At 41.3% G+C, this 20,951-nt stretch overlaps 1 protein-coding gene across 2 annotated transcripts in view; it reads left to right on the plus strand.

Annotated features, from left to right (window-relative positions):
- SCAF4 (SR-related CTD associated factor 4) overlaps positions 1-20,951 on the plus strand; it is a 76,188-nt gene that overhangs the window by 24,268 nt on the left and 30,969 nt on the right. The window contains exons 3-11 of one of the 2 annotated variants that reach the window (XM_073362386.2): positions 446-490; positions 2,060-2,221; positions 3,013-3,148; positions 6,578-6,717; positions 8,049-8,225; positions 11,341-11,441; positions 12,723-12,831; positions 13,425-13,592; positions 18,129-18,214. In XM_073362386.2, coding sequence (XP_073218487.1) covers positions 446-490; positions 2,060-2,221; positions 3,013-3,148; positions 6,578-6,717; positions 8,049-8,225; positions 11,341-11,441; positions 12,723-12,831; positions 13,425-13,592; positions 18,129-18,214 — 1,124 coding nt within the window. The remainder of the gene's footprint in view (positions 1-445; positions 491-2,059; positions 2,222-3,012; positions 3,149-6,577; positions 6,718-8,048; positions 8,226-11,340; positions 11,442-12,722; positions 12,832-13,424; positions 13,593-18,128; positions 18,215-20,951) is intronic. The other variant, XM_073362398.2, reaches the window with a different exon arrangement.

Here is a 20,951-nt window from a genome sequence, read left to right on the forward strand (position 1 = left end):
GAAAGTGAATGAACGTTCTTTATCTTGAGTTATGCTGCAAATATCTCTGCAAAACTGTAACACAAACTTGCTTTTAAGAAAATGACATTTTCTGATGTTATGGTTTGCAGTCTTGTCATGATTTTGTATCTGATAAAATCAAAATGTTGTAGCATGCAATTACATCCCATTGCATCAAAATTAACAAACAAATTTAAAAACAAAGGAAAAAGTAGTTGTCACAATAGTACTGCCTTCATTTAATGTATGTGAGATGCTTCCAATGGCAAGGTCAGTTTTCTTCATACAAACTTTTAAAGGAATGTTTGAGATATGAAGTGCATCACATACTAGAATATATTTGTTTTCCTAATTGTTAATATGTACAAATAATTTAAATACCTCTGAAATCATACATCACTATAAATCAGATCATGATTAAATAGATCACATATCTCTTTTCCAGCTCTACAAGCATGTAGTCCAGATAGTAGAGAAGTTTATCAAAAAGGTAAGTGCTTTTATAGTATTTTTAATATTTACTTAATGGGATACTGGGCATTTAAACATCCACAGCTCTAGTTAATAAAAAATAGTGATAGTAATACTACAAGTATTACCTAAGGCTTTTTTTTCAGCTTTTTTTTTTCTATGTGCATGTGACAGCAATTTGTATATAGTCAATCATTTCCCTCTGTTCATGCGAGCCTTTCACACAGCAACAGGAGATGAAAAAAAGTGTGATTATAAAACCACAGAAATTGTCAGTGGGATTTAAGGATAGATATAGTGCTTGAAACGCAAATTCTTCTAATTTTTCAAGTTGATTTTGTCTCTTTACTACTACTGTTATGATTGATTGTTTCCAGAAAATTTAACCTACACACCTTGGCGCCTGGAAACTTAGAAAAATAGGTTAAATACATCACCATCCACAAAAGTAGACCAAGAGGCATGTTAATTTAAGATCCATTAGACAAACAGGAAGAAATAGCAATATATGCCAAATGAAAAAAGGCAACATCAGAAGGATAAACACTTTATTTTCAAGCATCTAATTAATTCTAAATTAGTGGAAGGAGACTGAAGAGTGGGTGAGAGCTAGCTTGATGTCCCAGTGGTGGTGGTCTGTATTGGAAGGTAAGAGAGGAGTTGTGTTCAGGTCCCAGATCCTGCTTTTTAAGGCAGCAAAGGAGACAGTGGATCTTTTCTACATAAAGAGACACAAACATCTTTCCTCTATTCCGCCCTAGGTCCCAAAGTATCTCCTTCCTCCCTACCTCTGCCACCAATTAATTTTAGTTATAGAAACATTACAGGACACAATGCTTATGTAATACATGGAAGTCATCTCTTTTTTTTACATTCTTGATTTCTACATTTGCCCATTTAAGTAATTTGCATTTCACAGTATCTACTGTTTGTGGTCCTTCTTTCTCCAAGTTATTCCAACCTTTTTTATTACATACAACAGAACTAACTTTTTGCATTGTTAAGATCAATATCTCATACACTACTTCCTCCTATATATTTATTATCTTAACTCATTTCGGTCCCCATGTTGGCCCCCTCCCCAAAATTAATTAGTATAAAATTGATTTAAATAGTAAAACTTTTGTTGCATCATGTGTATAAATAGGTTTGCTGCAGTTCATTCTTTTTCCTGTAGGTTGTCTTTCAATTAGTGGGAAGGTCTAGATAGCTGTTGTTCATGATTAATCATATTTTAAGTATTTGCTTTATGTGAGTGCTTTTACTCAAGTTTAAATTGTATTGCCATGCCAATCTATCTCAAAGATAAATATTTTAGCTACTTTGTTTATCAGGATACACGTTACTAACACATTTTGTATTAGATTTAGTAGTGTTAGACATAGCTCCTTGTACAGCCCTATAGTACTGGTAAAAAGAGAACTGTAAATAGTAGAATTCAAGTTTTCTATTGGGACCTGCAGGAAAACCTTAAGTACAAGGTGCAGGTTGCTTGTAGCGATTCTGAAACCTATTGGGGCATTAGGGGGTTTACGCTGTTAGTACTGTATATGCTAGCCTGCAATAACTGGGAACAATCTCTTTTCAGTGCAAACCAGAATATAAAGTCCCTGGATTATATGTTATTGACTCTATTGTTCGTCAGTCTCGTCACCAATTTGGAACAGACAAGGATGTTTTTGGGCCAAGATTCTCTAAAAATATAACTGCCACATTCCAGTATTTATATCTCTGTCCGTCTGAAGACAAGGTATAGCTAAAACTTCTTAAATGTTGTGAATTGCTGAATTCTTAATTGTGTGTTTCTGCTTATATGAAAGCTAATTTGGTGGTTCTCTGCCTTGACTGCAATGCCATAGTCGTCTTTGTGTGGGTAGTGGTAATATTAGAGGTAATACTTCAGCGGAGGTCCTGATGATGAAAAATCTTTTTTAACTTATTCTGTTTGTTGTGTTCATGCCTTTGTCCAGTTGGAGACCATGCCAAAACTATTTCCTTTTCAGGCATCCTTCTTGTGAGGGACTTGTTGCAGTTAATTGGATTGGTAGCTGAAAGAAATGCAGATAGTCTTATTTTTTTCCCCTCTCCGACTTCAAAATTCTGTTCTAGCATTTTCTTTTCACTTCCTTTCACTCCCTTTTGTCAGACTTTCCCACTTCACTGCTGCATTTTTGTTGTCTTTCTCACCTTTTTTTGGCTCTTCTCTGCCTTCCCCTTCTGGGATTCTTCCAAAGACCACATCAAACTCTCCTGAATAGCCGTATGACTGGATGCAACTCTTAATTGTCTTTTGGTTTGCCAGAGGAGTTTGCTAGAGAGTGGCACAAACTCTTTCAGTGTATCAAAAGAAGAGGGGGGGTCTAGTAGTGTGGATCCTGCTAACCTGTGTAACAAGGAATCAGGCTGCGTCGAAAATTTGAGCATGCTGCTTCAAGACCGCTGATCCAGTTACCGCTTTCTTCTTATGTGCAAGAACTAAATTTAGAGCTTATGCGTTCGGAATATTTTGTTCTATATTAATACTTTCTGTTATTTGAACAGAGTAAGATAGTTCGTGTCCTGAACCTTTGGCAGAAAAATGGAGTGTTTAAAATAGAGATCATTCAGCCTCTCCTGGATATGGCAGCAGGAACTAGTAGTGCAGCCCCGATGGCAGAAAATGCTACAAATAATGAAGGTATGAATGTCAGTACAACTAGTAAATTAGAAGTTATGGAACCAATGACTTGTTGTTATTTGGTACACTAAGGTAAAAGTACCTCATGTTTGTAAATCAAGTTCACTAACGCACTTCAAAATTCACTTTTATCACAAAAATTATATAGAAGAATATGAACACGTTCTGAATAAATGTTGGTTTTGTATATTTATACATATGTTTTTTGGAAAAATATCAAAATTTGAACTGATATGGCTTTGGGTCTTTCCATACAACAGATTACACCTCTACCCCGATTTAACACTCCTCAGGAGCCAAAAAATCTTACCATGTTATATTGAACTTGCTTTGATCCACTGGAGCGCGCAGCCCCGCCCCCCGGAGTGCTACTTTACCTCGTTATAGCCGAATTCGTGTTCTATCGGGTCGTGTTATATTGGGGTAGAGGTGTATGTATAGACCTATTGGGTGTTGATAGTAATGTTCCCACTAAAAATGACTCCCTTCTTAATTTTCTTCTTGTATCTGTGAGACTTATTACTTCCCAGTGTGTAGTTCCCATGTTCCTTCTTTAAGCACCTGATTCAGTAAAGTGTGGAACATCTTACAATGGAGAAACTTCATGCCCTAAAGTATATTAAAATATTATTACCTACACAGCATATTTTTAGTGACTAGTATTGTTGCAACACAAAAATCTTGAGGCAAGGTTATTTAGACTGAATAACTCATTGGTGCTAGCCATAAAATGCAAGAAAATAATTGTCACTCAACACCCCACCTATTCTCCACTCTCTGGTTCCCCTTCTCAATCTTTTCCCTTCTCTGTACTATCTCCTTCCACCATCTGCAGCACACATCTCCATCCTCATCCTGTATAACTAGATTGTACTTCTGACACCCCACCTCCCCAGTTCTTGTATTTTGATACAGGGTTGGTGTTGAATGATATGCAGTATTGTACATGGCTTAAATTGGTATAAGTGAGGCCTGGTGTCAGCTCACAAGATTTCTGTGAAGTGTGTTTTCAGTAATGTTTAGGAAGACATCACCTATTGTCACTTTTCCTAAACATACAGAAAAACAGATCTGAGACACATCACTTGCTATGCCTAATAACTCACTGAAAGCCTTGCAAAACTCACCCTGAGATGTGACCGGTGATCTGTATTTTTTTTCTTTTCCTGTACTGCCACTGGTAACTAGCAGACCAAACTCCTTTCCCTCGGATTTAGCTGTGCAACCTTACTGATTTCAGAGGGATTTCATAAGTGTAAGAGAGGGAATAATTTGCCCCTGCAGTAAACAATTCTGTTAATGCATTACATGGAATAGAATTCAACTCAGTCATAGCACTGCGGAGCCTATCCAGCAAAGAGTAAAAAATAGTAAACTTACTTTTGTCCCATAAGTAAGCACTGTAACTGAATACACGCCGTGAGCAAGTCTTGAGATGTAACTTTTCTGAGCAGAATCACGCTCTTGGAAACATTTCAAGATTAAATATTTTGTAATGTTTCCATTTGACGTCTGGGAAAACAAATTTTTCAGAATGTTGTTTGCTTTCCTTTTCTGTAAGTCAACACTGCAGTTATTTAAAGTGTCAACAGATCCACAGGTTCATAGAAATAAGTCAGGCATTGTGATATGCAATATTGTTGTAGCTGTGTTGGTCCCAGGATATTAGCCCCTCAAAGTGGTAATATCTTTTATTGGATCAAGTTCCATTGATGAGATAGAGAAGCTTACACAGAGCTCTTCTGCAGGTCTGGGAAACTTACCCAGGCCTTGTCTACACTACAAATTGAGACAACCTAAGTTAGGTCGACATACTGTGGTGGTTCATGTCCACAGTATACTACCTCTGTCAAAGGTGCATGTCCTCACCCGGAGTGCTTCCATTGATTTAACTTTTTGGGGGCACTAACAGCTGGAGCCCCTCTACCCGCCATGGAGCTGACAGCCCACAGGCGATGTCAGTAATGTGGTGTCCACATGGACACTGCGTTGCACTAACTACATCGACCTAAGCGCTACGCCTCTCATGGAATTTGAATTATTAGGTCAGTGTAGTGGTGACTTACATTGACGGAAGCAATGTTGTAGTGTAGACAGGGCCTGAGTAAGTTTTCCAGACCCGAGGAAGAGCTCTTGGAGCAACTTCTATTGGTGAGACAAGCTTCCAATAAAAGATTATTACCTCACCCACCTTTTCTCTCAGATATTGTGAAGCAGGTATATTTGCGTCATTTTCCCACTTAAGAACAGTATAGTAATATCTTTACTGTATTTAATTTTGTATTCAACCATAATAAGGAATCTATTAGAGTTTTCACTTTTTTTCTGATACTTAGTGTTTAACTGTATCCCTTAATTATAAAAGGATTGAAGTTGTTTATATTATTTCAATGAAAAAAAAGTGCATTTCCCAATAAAATGTATTTATATGTTTACAGTGTGTAGAAGTTGTGGATGAAAAGTATCTGTTAATTTATTTTCTACCACTAAAACATTTGTGTAAGAATTAAGTGCAACGGATAGGTACTAAAAAACCAAAGTCCTAAACATAGCTTTTGCTATTAGATTTTCCTTAAATTCCTATGAATATATTAAAATATGTTGAACTGATCACATAAGTTTATTAAACACATTGCGAATGTGTCCTTTCTGGAAGTAGTAGTATAAGATGTTTTTGCATTAGAGAACTTAATCTTCTATATGTGAAGTTTGGTTTGTACTACTGCTAGTTCCTTCTACAGCAGTATAGGAAATATATAACAGGAAAGAGTTGCTCATAAGAAATAGATTAAATGAGATTTTTAAGAGAAACTAATAGCCATAACAGATGCTGTAATCGTTTCTACATGGCTCTGTCTTAGATGGATGAATCATGAAAACTATATTGTTTCTCCTTAAATAAACCATTGGATAGGAACCTAAAATAAATCATTGAATGAAAGAATTATTAATAGTCGAACTTAAACTTTGCAATTGAACTTATTTTACAAATGTATTGATATGCAGTGTTTGGTGCTATTTCAGTAGGTAAGTTTTCAGCTTCAACTCCTCTAAAAAAATTTGTAATACTATCAATGGAACATTGGGTGAAAGTTTCATGCACTGCACTCCCTCCTATGAGGTCCAATATTCATAGTTTTCTGTCATTGAATACAGAGCATGCAGGTGCTAGATAGTAAATGGGATACCTAAAGGAATGTTAGAGCATGTTGTCAGGGCTAGTTCACAGTGGTATAAATCGGAATACAGATGCATTGATTGGCTGAATTTAATGTACATCAGTGATTCTTTTGAGGGGGATAGGTAAGTTTACAAAGTAATGAGTATTTATCTCTTCATTGGACGGTAAAATATTTTATATTACACACGTGGACTGTTAATATCTTACATTGTAGTGGACTGGTTTTCAATGTTGTAATTCTCTTGCAGGTTCACCACCCCCTCCAGCAAAGGTTCTATCTGAACCCACCCAACTCAGTGGTAATTCAGTACCTACTGTATCACAGTTGCCTAGTTCTGATGCCTTTGCAGCTGTAGCTCAGTTATTTCAGACAACACAAGGACAACAGGTAACAACTGTATTTCAGTTACACTTGTAATTTTAATTCTCACACAAATCACCTAACTTAGTTACAGCAGTTGCTTCTACAGCCTTGATACAAAATCTGTAATACTGTACCCCTCCCCTCCCCCAAATAAAACCCTTAAAAATATGGAATTTAAGAGTTAAGGTAACTTATTTGAACATTTGATGGTCTTTATGAGTAAAACATCCAGTTGACAATATTTTTGTGGAAAATTCACTGACACATTCCAATAACCTTCACTGTTAAATTATCAATGTAATGAACAGTGTATTGCACTTATTATCCAGAAACCCTTTCTCTGCTATGTTTTTCTTAGCACCCTTCATGAAACATTTGCAGAGTGAGCAGGATCACTCAAGCATCCATTTGCTTCTGAAGTACTAGGAGGGGGCCTGTGGATCATATAAACTTACTCTACCTAAAAAGAAAAGGAAAATTTTTTAGTTTCTAAGGTGCCACATGTACTCCTTTTCTTTTTGCGAATACAGACTAATACGGCTGCTACTCTGAAACCTTTCTCTACCTAGATCGTTGGATTAGATTTTATATTCAAAACAAGCTCTCTGAATTCACTCCTGCCATTCATTCTTTTTAATTTTGATAGGTTTTTAGACTTTAGATGCTTTGGAAAATCAGGTTAAGTTTTTCTTGATGACACCATATTTCCCTTAAGGGGAGAGACCGCCTTAATCCACTGAATATGCTTTTGACCTGAATTACTCAGTTTGTAAATCCTCCTCTGAATTAGAGCAAACAAAATTTCCAACCTGGATTTATGGCAGTATTCACTCTGTTCATACTGTTCTCATATATTTGTCATGGCTGTGTATATTTGCTTTCATCTACAACAGACAACCCCTGTGACTAATAAATTGCATGTAGGGCATTGTTCACCTTCTGCACTAGCAGCCATTTTACTAATTTTACTGGGGCTAGAGTGCAAAAACTAAACCAATGAGCTCTGGTGGGGCTTGTAAGGAGAATCTATTTTTCGGAGGAACATAATTGATTGTCTCAGGGGAGGATGAGCAGGGCCAAACATATCAAGAGGGCCTGTATGAATCTCCTTCTGCTTCCTAGTGACTTCCCGCCCAACAAATCCATTGCTGGTACCCATATAACTATCAAGAGTAAACAAATGAGTGCTATACCTGCACACAAGTATGTCACCTCCTCTTAAAACTAACCACCTCGCCTAGTATACATTTTGATATCTGTATCTGTCTTAACATTCTGTCTGTATTCTGATAAGAGTTCAAAAATATTTTTTTAAATAGAAAAACTCATTTTGATTTAATATCTATTCTGTTAAGCTTCAGCAGATTCTTCAGACTTTTCAGCAGCCTCCAAAACCCCAGTCTCCAGTCATAGATAATACTGTGATGGCTCAGGTTCAGGCTATTACTGCTCAATTGAAGACTACGACAACACAACCACCAGAACAAAAAGCTGCTTTTCCACCCCCTGAGCAAAAAACGTCTTTTGATAAGGTAAGTCCTTTGTTGTTGTTTGCATTTATAATGATCATTTTAACATAGTAACTAATAGGAAGATGGAAATACAGGAATTTAAGTTCACCTTTGAGAGTTGTCAATGCAGATTCCCAGTTTTGGGATGTGCCTGTGCCCTGCCCCAAAGCCAGGGACTCTGAAAAGCTCTGGTTGTTGGGGGCCACATGGACTTCACCTTGAGCTCTGAAATATTCCAAGTGATGTTTTGTGCGAAGGGGTGTGCACCCACCCCCAAATATCCAACCGCTAGAACAAAAAAATCAACTCCCTCTGGTCCCTTGACTTCCAAATCACTGGTTTTCTTGTTTTCCTGTATTAAGGATAGACCTTTTGCTTTCAAAAATTGAATAAAACTGGTTTTGAACAGTTAGATCTATTCTTTAAGTAAACTTTACTTTTCTTCGAATGCTTGCTCATGTCTATTCCATTGTAGGTGTGTGTGCTCACCACATGCACTAGTGTCAGAAGTTTTTCTCTCCGTGGTATCCATAGGGGACATGCTCTGGCGCCCTCTGGAGTGCTGTGCATATGCCGCAGTATAATGGGTGCTGCTGGCTCCCCCCACCCTCAGTTACTTCTTATCACCAGTGATGGTGCTGGAACATCACCTTACCTCAGCAAGCTTATTCCCCTTAACTGCTTGTTGTGAATTTTGATGTATATAGTTGTTGAAAAGTTGTTAGTGTTTAGTTCCCTTCCTGTAGTTTAGTGTTAGTTTGTAGTCCCTGACGTGACTTCAAACCCTGTGACTGTTGCAGAAAACCTATACCAGTCAGCGACCGTAACAGTAGCTGTTTGAAGTGCATGGGAGAAACCCACATTAGTGACAAGTTTTGCATTTGTAAAAGTTTTAAACCTTGGACCAAAAATGGAGTGGGACATTCGCCTCTAATAGCTCCTTATGGAGTCAGCACTTACACCAGCACCAGAGTCGTCTAGATTGGACTCCACTGCTAGCACTGTGGCCTTGGTGCGGAGTGTGCCACCAGCGCCCGACTGCGGATCGGCATTGATCCCCCTCCCCAGTACCAGCTAGAAAGCAAAGAAAGGCTGGGAGCGGATGTTCTCTTGTCCCATAAAGAGAAGGAGAGGGCCAGAGGGGAGCAAAGACCCGTGAGGGGCAGCTCTTCACCTCCAGATGAAGGTCGGGCCACAACTCCTGCTGAGCGGCCTAGCCCACTCCAGGACCAGCCCGCCACCCCAGGAAGCGACAGATGCATTCGGCACCTGGTGGTGCCATCCACACCAGAGGCCTTTCAGGCTGCAAAGGACATTGTCCCTACTGGTGCCGGCCACAGAAGTGTTCCACTTCAGGGGAAAATCTGCCTTGGGACCCTTCCAACAGTCCCCATCAGTGTGGCACTGCTCCTCACCACAAGGAGTGTCCTGCCAGCGCTTACCTGTGCAGAGCCATCACGTCTGGTCCACCCATCAGAGTCCTGGACGTCAATCCCCAGACTCCAGGCAGTGCTCCTCGGGCTCGAGGAGACAATCGCCAGTGGAACAGCGCAGACCCTCAGAGATGCGGCACCCGTTCCCACTGCCCCGGAGCTGGGAATGCCCAAGCCGCTCTCCCAGTGTACGGCACCACTCCAGCAGTGAGAGCCACCAGTCCAGGGAGCTGTTACCGGTCGCTGGAATGCCAGTACAGTTCGCCACAGGCATGCCGACGATCCCCGGCGCAGGGGCCCACTCACTCCTGTTGCTACTCAACTGATTGCTCACTAAGCATCAGGTGTAGATCGCCGGGTTACTTTCACTGATCTGCCGAATGCCACCACCAGTTACTGGGATTGCGGCACAAGGGGTCATCACCCTCATGCAGATCCTCAGTGGAGCTCCGAGGTCAGCAACAATGGGACGGGGTAGGCACATGGCCTCAGCACCGTCCTGGTCCCCCAGATGTAGACCTTCCTTCTCGGGGCCCGCCCTTTGAGCCTATGGCTTCTTGTTCCATTTCCCATCTGTCGTGGAAAGTTGCTTTCCTTGTAGCCATTACCTTGGCAAGGTGCGTATCTGAGATTAAGGCCCTCACTTCGGAGTGTCCATATATGGTATTCTACAAGGACACGGTCCAGCTGTGACCTCATCCGGCTTTCCTGCCTGAGGTGGTGTCCCCTTTTCATGTCAACCAGGATATCTTCCTCCCGGTGTTCTGTCCGAAGCTACGCTTGACCAATGAGGAGAGGCAGCTACACACTTTGGATGTCCGGCACGCCCTAGTGTTCTTCCTGGAGCGCACCAAGCTCTTTCATAGGTCAACCCAGCTCTTTATCACAACAGCGGACAGGATGAAGGGTCTCCTGGTGTCCTCGCAGAGGGTCTCGAATGGGATCACCACCTGCATCCAGACCTGTTATGAGCTGGCTCAGGCCGAGCCACCACCTATAATGAAGGCCCATTCGACCAGGGCTCAAGTGTATTCGACAGCCTTCCTGGCGCATGTCCCTATCCAGGACATCTGCAGGTCTGCGATGTGGTCTTCGGTACGCACATTCATGACTCACTATGCCATCACCCAGCAAGTAAGAGATGACTCTGGATTTGGCAGAGCTGTGTTGCTTCTCCGGTGGTACTGCTTGGGAGTTGCCTACAATGAAATGGACATGAGCAAGCACTCGAAGAAAAGACAGTTATCTTTTTTTCTTAACTAGTGTTCTTCGAGATGTGTTGCTCATGTCCATTTCATGACCCACCCTCCTTCTCCATTGTCAGTTTCCGGCAAGAAGGAACTGAGAGTTTGGGGGGAGCCAGCAGTGCCCCTTATACTGCTGCATGTGCGCACCACTCCAGAGGGCACCAGAGCCGGTCCCTACGGATACCACTGAGGGAAAAACTTCTTGCACAGGTGCATGTGGTGAGCACACACACCTACAATGGAACGGACATGAGCAACACATCTCAAAACACGAGTTACGAAAAAAGGTAACTGTCTTTTTCTTTGCTCCTTGAGTAAATATCTTCTGCCTTTAGTTCCCAGAGTTGCTAAAATTTTATAGTCAGACATTTCTATCCTTAATGTAATAGAAATATTTTAGCTGCTCACTATAAAATGTTAAGAAAAGTGGAGTTGGCTCAATGTAACTTTTTTCAGAAGCTGCTAGATCGATTTGACTATGATGATGAGCCAGAAGCAGTAGAAGACTCAAAGAAAGAGGATTCAACTCAGTCTCCTTCCATTTCTCAACCACCATTGTAAGTTTTGTGATGTGTGGTAAAATCAAAGTAATAAGATTCATATGAATACAAGAAAGCTTCAATTAAAATTCTAGGTTATGACAATATAGAAATAAAGAGTCTGTAAGTTTAGATATTGATGATTGTTTGACTACATTATTTTTATTTCAACGGTACTGTGTACGAGTTTGGCATGTCACAGAATTGGGTGAAGAATCTGTTCTGTAAGTTATCTAACAGCTCATCTAGTTATAGGTACAAGATTTCAGTTTTGTATTTTTTAAAGCTGGATATTTCAAGACATTTTTTTTTAATAAAATTAACTTGACTGCTTTGCTGGCTGTGGAAGGAATACAGAATTGTTAAAAGAAAATTGAGTTTGCAACCTTAAGCACTCAGAGTTAAGTGCATCCTTCATTCGTGTGCAACTTCAATTCGGCCCCTTTGTCCATACGCATTGTGGTAGTCTTAAATTACATGATTACATACTTTGCCTATAATGGCCCTGCCTCATTCAGTGCACAGGCTGGATGGTGCTCAATGAATTGGTAGTTACTAAGTAGCTAAACAAAAATATTGAATATGTGGCCTCATGTCTTATTTGTCACACACGACCCAAACGTCGCACTGAATGCAGAACTGTTAATTTCCTCATAAGCTCTTTTATGGTGCTCGTCTCCATAGCATCTGAATGTTTCACAAATATTAATGAACTGCTCTTCACAACACCCTTGTGAAGTAAATTGGTGGTAGTATCCCCATTTTACAGGTAGGAACTAAGGCACATAAATATTAAGACCAAAACTATCGAAAGTATCCACTAATATTGGGTTGTACCACTTGAGGCCATATTGAGCCTGATTTTTTTCAGAGCACTTATTGTATTTATAGCATGTTAAATGTTTAAAATACAGCTCCCATGTTTCCTGATTCCAGTTGCAGTTGAGTACGTAGCATTTCTGGAAATCAGGCCCCAGCTATCTCAGGTTGGGCAGACAGAAAACGAGAACTCACACTGAAAAGTTTGGTTTAAATGACTTGTCTTGCATCCCACAGGAAATCTGTGGCAGAGTCATGGCAAAGTTATCAGTGAAAATGTGGTCTTACAATGCAAAGTTTTAGGTAGCCTTAACTAAAGAAATCACTTCCAGCTCTACCGATAATTGGATGATTGGTTTCTATGAGTATTCAGCTAAATTTTTATCTAAATTTGAAGCAGCAATGAGATTTAAATATAAAACCAGAATGTTTACATATTAACATTGCCTTGCTGCTGCAGAGTAATTATCTGTTTTTTAGTGGATTTCCAGGAGAAGGTATGCAACAGCCAGTGTATCCACAGCTCCCAAATATAGACCCATTTCAACCGCGGCTGATGGGAATGCAGCAAGATCCAATGCATCACCAGGTAGCTTTGGATTACTCTTAAGATTTATTTCCTTTGAAATTTGTTACTTTTATTAATACATGTTTAGAATGTCTGCTCTTCATACGGAATCATTTAGTATTTTTGATGCATGGAACTGGAAGGAAATCTGTTAAATATGAAAAAATAATATTTGTATACACCATTAGTTTTGGTAAACTATTTATACACATCCATAATTTCATGTGTGGTTCCATTGACTTCAATTGCAGTACATACATATGGAAAATTAAACGTGTTTGCAACATCAGAGCCTTGTCAGTCCCCTAGAGTAGAAAATGTTTAGAACTAAGTTGCATTGTGAATGCATGTTAATGTATTTTACATATTCTAATGACATATTGCATGCAAAATTTTTCAGTTGACTTTTGAAAGGGGCCACACAACTAGGGAGCTATATAAATGCATGTATGAACACAAATAGTTAATGTATATATGTGCTTTTTCATATAAAACTTGTAATGCTGCTCTGAGCAAAATATGTGCAACTTTCCATTAATCAAGCCAAGCTTATCATTATTGTTAAAGTAGTAATCACTGAGACTGAAAATGAACCTTTTTTTCACCCCCTAAAGGTCCCACTCCCTCCTAATGGACAAATGCCAAGTTTTGGACTTCTACCTACCCCACAGTTTCCTCCCATGACTCAGCCTGTTATACCGCCAACACCAGCAGTGCAGCAAACTTTCCAATCTCCTTTCCCAGTACAGAGTGAACCACACATACAGAAAACACATCAGCAGGTGAGGACTCTTGCCATTCAATACAATTTTAGGCTCCTAGTGGTTTAAAAGCACTAGCAAGCAATCTGTCAGACTATTGAAGGTAACCATGCCCACAGACATTCATGGAGACAGCTCACTTGATAGAAGTTTAGGTGCCAAAGTGCTTCAGTAGACACTGCACGACAAGTGTTGTGCCTCTGTGTAGCAGAAGCAATGCTTACCTTTTTCCTGCTTCTCTTTGGGAAAAGCCTTGGATTTGGATCTTGCCGCCAGTCTGTTTACCTCTTCTCATCTCTCCCTCCTCCCCCATCAAGCTGCAGGAATATTCTCTCTCCTCAAAGTCCTTGCAGCAATATCAGTCTGACTCTAATTCTGGAGGTAAACTATATGAATGGGTACTTGTGGCACCTTAGAGACTAACCAATTTATTTGAGCATGAGCTTTCGTGAGCTACAGCTCACTTCATCAGATGCATACCGTGGAAACTGCAGAAGACATTATATACACACAGACCATGAAACAATAACTCCTCCCACCCCACTCTCCTGCTGGTAATAGCTTATCTAAAGTGATCATCAAGTTGGGCTATTTCCAGCACAAATCCAGGTTTTCTCACCCTCCGCCCCCCCCCCCCCCACACAAACTCACTCTCCTGCTGGTAATAGCCCATCCAAAGTGACCACTCTCTTTAAAATGTGTATGATAATCAAGGTGGGCCATTTCCAGCACAAATCCAGGTTTAAAGTGGCTGGCTTCTTCTAGAGAAGTGATCAGTGAGTGAGAAAATTCTGACTTACTTTATATAAAGTTCTTAAATACAAGAAGTCAAAACTTTGCCATCTCTAAAATGGATTCTAAGGCTTTATCTATGAAAGACTTTTGAAGGAACAATTTCACTGAAGAACCTAGGGATAAGACTTGAACATTCTCTGAAAGGAGATGGATTGAATTCTCAGCAGCCTTGTGTGTACTTATAGCCTGTGTAGGCACCTCCAGGGCTTCCCTTTCTTTTATTAAAGACAGTAAATCCTCCAAATGGAGATCCAAAAAACAATGTCATTACAAAAAAGAGGCTCTGGAGTCTGTACCAAATTTTCTCAATTTGTGATGCAGCCTGTGATATCACAAGATTTTCTTCATGCTCTTTATTCTGTTCCACCACAATAGCCAGGATATACATTCAGTTGCAGTTCTGGGACATATGCTACCTTCAGAATCTGTCTGGTTCAGGCTCCCTTTATAATCACAAAAAGTTAATTGTTGAGGCCTTGAATGTGAACAAGCTTTCTGTGCACAAAGACAAAAATGATTGCTTTCTTCAGGTTAAGAACTTTAGGGGTACTGGCAAATGCTAGAAACAATCCTTTCTTTCCGCTGGAGAAAGACTACTTCTTAGGAGCCACTAAGCAGTCGGAGTGTTGATTCTGACTTTGCCTCCCCATCAGAGCCAGCTTGCGAAGGTTTCTTCTGTCAGCTTGGGCTAAATCCACTTGGGACCCCAGTGTGTGTTGGACATTATGCAATGTGACTACCTCATTTTTATCCCCTCTAACCAAATTTCTTGTCCCTAATCTGCTTCCCTTCAGCCCAAGAAAATGGGCAGCTCTTTAGGACTTGGTTCACCACCAACTGTCCCTATATGCAATTTCATCTGCAACACCCCCTGAAGAGGCAGTTTGATATTTAAGATTTGCCTTGGTTCCCAAAAATAGTGATGGAGGTCCATCCCAATCCTGGTCCTGTTTCCTGTAAATTCTGGCAGTAAGATGCATGCTTGTGGATTGTGACCCTTTTCCTTCGTTCAGGACATCCAGCAAAGGGGTTGTTTATGTTGTGAAGATATTAAAAAAAAAAAAAAAAAAATCCCATTCTTGCTTGTTTCCATTAATCTATCATGTTTCTAGTACCTGTAATTATTGAGATCACCACCATTTTCAGTATTTCTTCCCCTTACCCCCACCTTTGGCTTTTTTGGTCAGTTCCATGTTTGTTCCCAAGATTTTAGTGGCTGTATTTACCTTCCTCAAATAAGAGGGTATATACATTTCAGTCCCTTGGATGACAACCTCAGGTTTTGGAGCAAACAGAAGGTGATTCAGAACTCCTGGAGAATGATCCAGATTCTTCAAGACACTTTTGTGACCATCTGGAACAAATACTCCTCATCATTTTTGTGGGACTTAACACACCTGAGATTCAGGTTCTGCACACACCTTGAAAGGGTCATTCTTCCTGCAGACTTAGATTGTAAACTCTTTGGAGCAGGGTCTGTCTTTTTGTTCATTGTTTTTACAATGCTAATACAATTCCAGGATTGGGGCTCCTCGGTGCTACAATCATGTAAATAATAAAAATACAGTGACAAATCGAACAGTTGGTTCAGAGACTACACAAACACCCTGCTGCAACTATTTGGCAAGCCATTCATCTGGAATTGATGATTTATTGCTCACCTACAGCTGAGTGAACCATCCTTTACAGTAGGTTTTTCCAGGCATTTCTTCTGTCGATAAGATCAGTGCCTGGTCTCTCTTCAGAGATCACCTTCCTCACTGAAGTGTTTCAATCCCTGAGAAGGTGGAACAAATCTAGAAACAAGAGTGAGGAAAACTTCTGTCTAAAATTTCTACTGTCTGGTTTACTAGGGTTGCCTACCTGATCAAGTGCAAATGGGAGGAAAAATAGTTCCCATGAGAATTCAAGAGGAGCATTCGTTATCTGGGATTGTAGGCAATTGGGAAAGTCATGAGACACATGGCTCCTCACAACTGCTTCCTCTGTGATTTAGGGTGAGACCTACCCCCCACCCTACTGTTGCAGAACACATTTTGAGTTTAATAGTTTCAGCTTCATATGTTCTGGCAAAATTAAGGTTTCAGGCTGTGTGCTCAGAAGAGAGAAAACTGAACAGCAGAATGCTTCAGTCTTCCAAGAATTGAGGATTCTGCTGATCAGTTTATTTGTTTCAGGCATCAATAAGCTTGACCTTTGCTACTCCTGTAGCTCTGAGAAAGGCAGGTGACTTCATTCAGTTGGCCAGACTAGATGAACATAATTATATTTTTTTTTTACTCTGGGTCTGTGGTTGCTTGATAATGAGAGACTAGGTCTGTGGTTGGTTGATAACATTTCATCTCCCAATTCATGGAAATGACACCTTGCCTTCCTTGTAGGTATCTCTGACCAGAGAGACCTGATAGTAGAAAAATTCTGAGAAAAGGAATATGGCGAGGACAGTGGAAGATTGGGAGGCATGGGAAAGAGCAGGATGGAGTCATGCTCCCTGCTTTGGAATGGAGAGGGAGGAGAAAGCGTGTTAAGCATTTAAACCTCAAGTTCTTAAAATATGGATAAGACTCCCCCCTACTCTCCTGTCATTCCATTATATCATCTGCAACCCCCATAATCCACCCAGTATAACTTCCTCCTATAGACTTTGCTTAAAGTCTGCAGGAATGGGGAGCCCCACATTGGGCCCCATAAGACATTTCAGAGCAGAGTGCCCTTGTGGCAGACTGGGGGGCAGGGGCACATGAGGAGTTCTCTGAGTAAAACAGACAAAAGAAAGGTCCTCTCCCCTCTTTCCCTTATGAGAGAGGAGAATCTGTGTGAAACCAAAGGCAAAAGTGACCTGGATATCAGGCAGTCTTTCTGGATTCAGCCCTTTGGGCTTAGTCTGTCAGCAGGTTTGTTGTCTTTCAATGGGGGCTACCTCCAGGTCCTCCTCTTGGGGTGTGAGCTGCTTTGTAAGGGGGCAGTTTCACTGTCTCCCTCTCAGCTGGCCTGTTCCTGCTGTCAGCAGTCTCTGAGGTGGAACAGTCCTCCTCCTGTTCACCGCCTTTTCCTGTGGCAGGTTTTCTCTTTTTTCTCTTTTTTAAGCTCACCCTTCCAGACAGAACAAACCTTGCAGGTGTGCCTCATTTGTGCTGAACAGGCCCAGAAGAGCTCGTTAGTCTCCTCCCCACAAGAGTGATTTAATCTTTTGGTGCTCAATTAAAAGAAAATGCTCAAACAAAATACTTAAAGTTTATAAGTGGAGAATTTGAATTGGCAGTTAGAGCAAATATCTTTTACTATTAGGGCTTACTGTTGTAGAACACATTGCGAGACATAGACCAGGTGACTTTGGACATTACTTGTAACAACAATAGGTTTTAAAAAAATCAACAAGGGTTTTTTAGCTTGACTGTCATTAGTTATTCATACCTCATTCTTACTGTAGAAACATTTATTATACCTAATATAACATGCTGAAATTAACTAAGCTTGGAGAAAAATCAACAATTTAAAAATTGAAGTTTTGTCTGAGTTTTTAAAATGTTGATGTATTAATAGTATTTATCACAAATGTATTGTGCTTATTAAAATTTTTTGCACTGGTGAATAAAACAGTAAAATCTGTTTTGGACAAAATCATATCATGGTTTTAAATTCATAGTTAGATATCTAGAATCAATTTCATGTAACTTGTTCGGTAGACTGAGTCTAGTCACAAACTGGAATAAAATTAATACTTGCGGTAATTACAGCAGTTTAACTTGTGGGGCATTTTAGGATATGGAGGTGGAACAGCCCTGTGTTCAGGAAGTTAAACGACATGTTTCTGATAACAGAAAATCAAGATCTAGATCGGCATCAAGGTAAGTTAATGTAATTTTTTCTAGCACTGAAAATATATGTATGCTATTTTTTTATATATATATTTAACTTTAGCATATCTCATCAAAAGGATTCAAAGTGCTTTACTAAGTGTGTGTTGAGAAAGGATAGCCCTATGGTTAGTGTGGTAGCCAGGGACTTGGTGATCCTGGGTTCATTTCCCTGCTCTTCCTGGGTGACCTTGAGCAAGTCACTAAGGGCTTGTCTAAACTGGGAAATTTACTGGTATAATTTACCACTATAGGGACAGCAGTATAAATCCCTATGTGGACACACTTATTCAGGAATAAGAGTATGCACAAAGGATATATGGTATAACTATGCTAGTAAATTTCCTGGTGTAGATGAGTCCTTAGTATCTTTATGCCTTACTTCTCCATGGGTAAAATGACCTCCTTACCTCACAGTGTGTGTTGTGTTGATAAATAAATTTAAAGATTGTGAAGTGCTCGGATACTACAATAATGGGGGACCAAATAAGTAGCTGCAGTAGATACATAGGGATCACTCTTATATCTCTGAAGTGCAGCTGCTACTTGACTGGAATGAGAGTCACTCAGAGCCATCAACATCACATTTCTCCTCTTCTGGTAGAAGTGAAGAATAACTTCTCCCTTTGCAGTTACTGGAGAAATCTTAAATAGACAGAATGTCATTATTTAATTTGTACCAAGATTCTAGAGTTCTCAACACTGTTTTTACAAAAAGATCCATAGGCTCTTGAATGATTTTGTGGGCTGTAGGTTTTGCCTATCAGAAAGACAGCGTATCACAACAGAGTCATGGGATACTGGTTCCACGCTGGCTAAAAGCCATCTGTATGTATGTGGCAAATCCACCTACTAAATTACCAGGGCCACTCCTTTGCAGCACTTTACTTGGGTTTTTTTGGAGGATTACCTTGAAATACCTGCCAGGCCTAGGTTTGCTTAGTTTAAATAACAGTGTAAAATGGTATTGTTCTTCTTTGAGTGCTTGTTCATGTCGATTCCAAGTAGGTGGGCGTGCGCCGCATGTACAGTTGTCGGAAGGTTTTTCCCCTGGCAGTACCTGTTGGGTCGGTGCCCCTTGGAGTCGCGCCTTCATGGCGCTGCATATAGGGCCTTGCCAACCCGCTGCCACTTCAATTCCTTTTTACCACCCATGACGGTCATTGGAGCTGCGTGTCTTCTCTTGCATTCTCCTAGTGGTTTCTGTTGTTGCATCTATAAATAGAGTAGAATTAGTGTTTTAGTAGTGGTTAGCTTAGTTTCTGTTTGAGGGGGGGGGTTCTCACCCCAATTTGTTTCCCCCTTCCCAGGAATTGAGGCATGTGGGACCTGCTATAAATCTGTGTCAAAGGGCAATCCCCCCAAGTCCTGTTTGAGGTGCCTGGGGAATCCCATCAGACAAATTGGTGTAGGATTTGCAAGGGATTCCGTCCTAGGACTAAAAAAGAGAGGGACTTCAGACTTAAACAGCTCCTCACGATGGGAGCCCTTTGTCCCCAACTGGCACTGGGCCAGCCAGACCCGACACCCTGTACCTTGGTGCAGAGTGCGCCGGCCTCAATTAGAGAGGCTATGGCGCCAAGGAAGGACTCTGCACCTAGAGATCCTTGGCACCATTATTCTCTGGCACCGAAGTCCGCCCCTTCTGTGACAGCCCAGCACCGCTCTCACTCAACAGTGCCTCACAAGAGATACAAGAAAACTGACAGAAGGCGCTCGCTCACGGTGAGCGCAACTGGAGAGAGCGCTAACCGCGTGCGTCCCATGTCAGGGCACCTGGCGCCTATCACACCTCCAACTTTGGGCCTGTAGGGGGTTCCGTCAAGTCCGGTGGCAATGGACTCCCCCTTAAGGGAGTACCACACAGAGGAATTGGAGCTCCCTTCCACCCTGAACACATCTGAGGCGGCCAAGGACCTGATAGCCATGATAGCACCTCAGTCCCCTGCCAAGAGAGAGCATTGGATACAAGACTTCCGGCGCTGCCCAGAAGTAAGCCAGCCACAATGCAGCACCTATCGCCTGCACCACTGTGGTCTCCATGTTCGGAGTCAGTCATCAGACTGAGGTGGAGTCATACATCTCTAAACGTAGCCAGCACTGATCAGAGCAGTGCCATTACAGGCAGGAGACAGGGCAAGCTCCCCCCATGATGGCAGGTACCCGCGCAATGGCGCTTTTGGACCCTGTATGTATATTACCAGGCCCAGGGTTCCTACTCCAGGGGGTCCCAGTCCATCGCCTTGGAAGCATGTGCTCCTCTACTAGCCAGGGACTGCTTACCACTGTGTGGCACCAAAGTGGGTATGGAGTTTGGCGCAGAGGTCGGCACTGGAATCTGCATTAGGGCCAACCCCAGCACTGAACACGAGGACCCTGCACAGGGTGAAACCCGCAAGCCTGAGGGTCAGGAAGGCCCGGTATCACCCAGGGTGTCGTCATCATCCTCCCCTGACAAGGTAGTGGCAGGGTCTTCAACTACCCCATTGAAGGCTGCCCTGGATGCGGCAGACTTGGCGACGCGAACCATGTTCTCCACTATCTCCATGAGGAGGAATTCATGGCTGTAGGTGTCGGGCCTCCCTCCAGAGGCCCAACAAAGAATACAGGACCTGCCCTTTGAAGACTCTGGATTGTTTTCGGAGCAGATAGGCTCCAAACTCCATAACCTAAAGGATTCATGGGCAACATTGAAATCCTTGGGGCTATATACACCAGCCACACAGAG

The sequence above is a fragment of the Lepidochelys kempii genome, chromosome 1 (genome assembly GCF_965140285.1).
Source record: "Lepidochelys kempii isolate rLepKem1 chromosome 1, rLepKem1.hap1, whole genome shotgun sequence".
Taxonomy (NCBI): Eukaryota; Metazoa; Chordata; order Testudines; family Cheloniidae; genus Lepidochelys; species Lepidochelys kempii.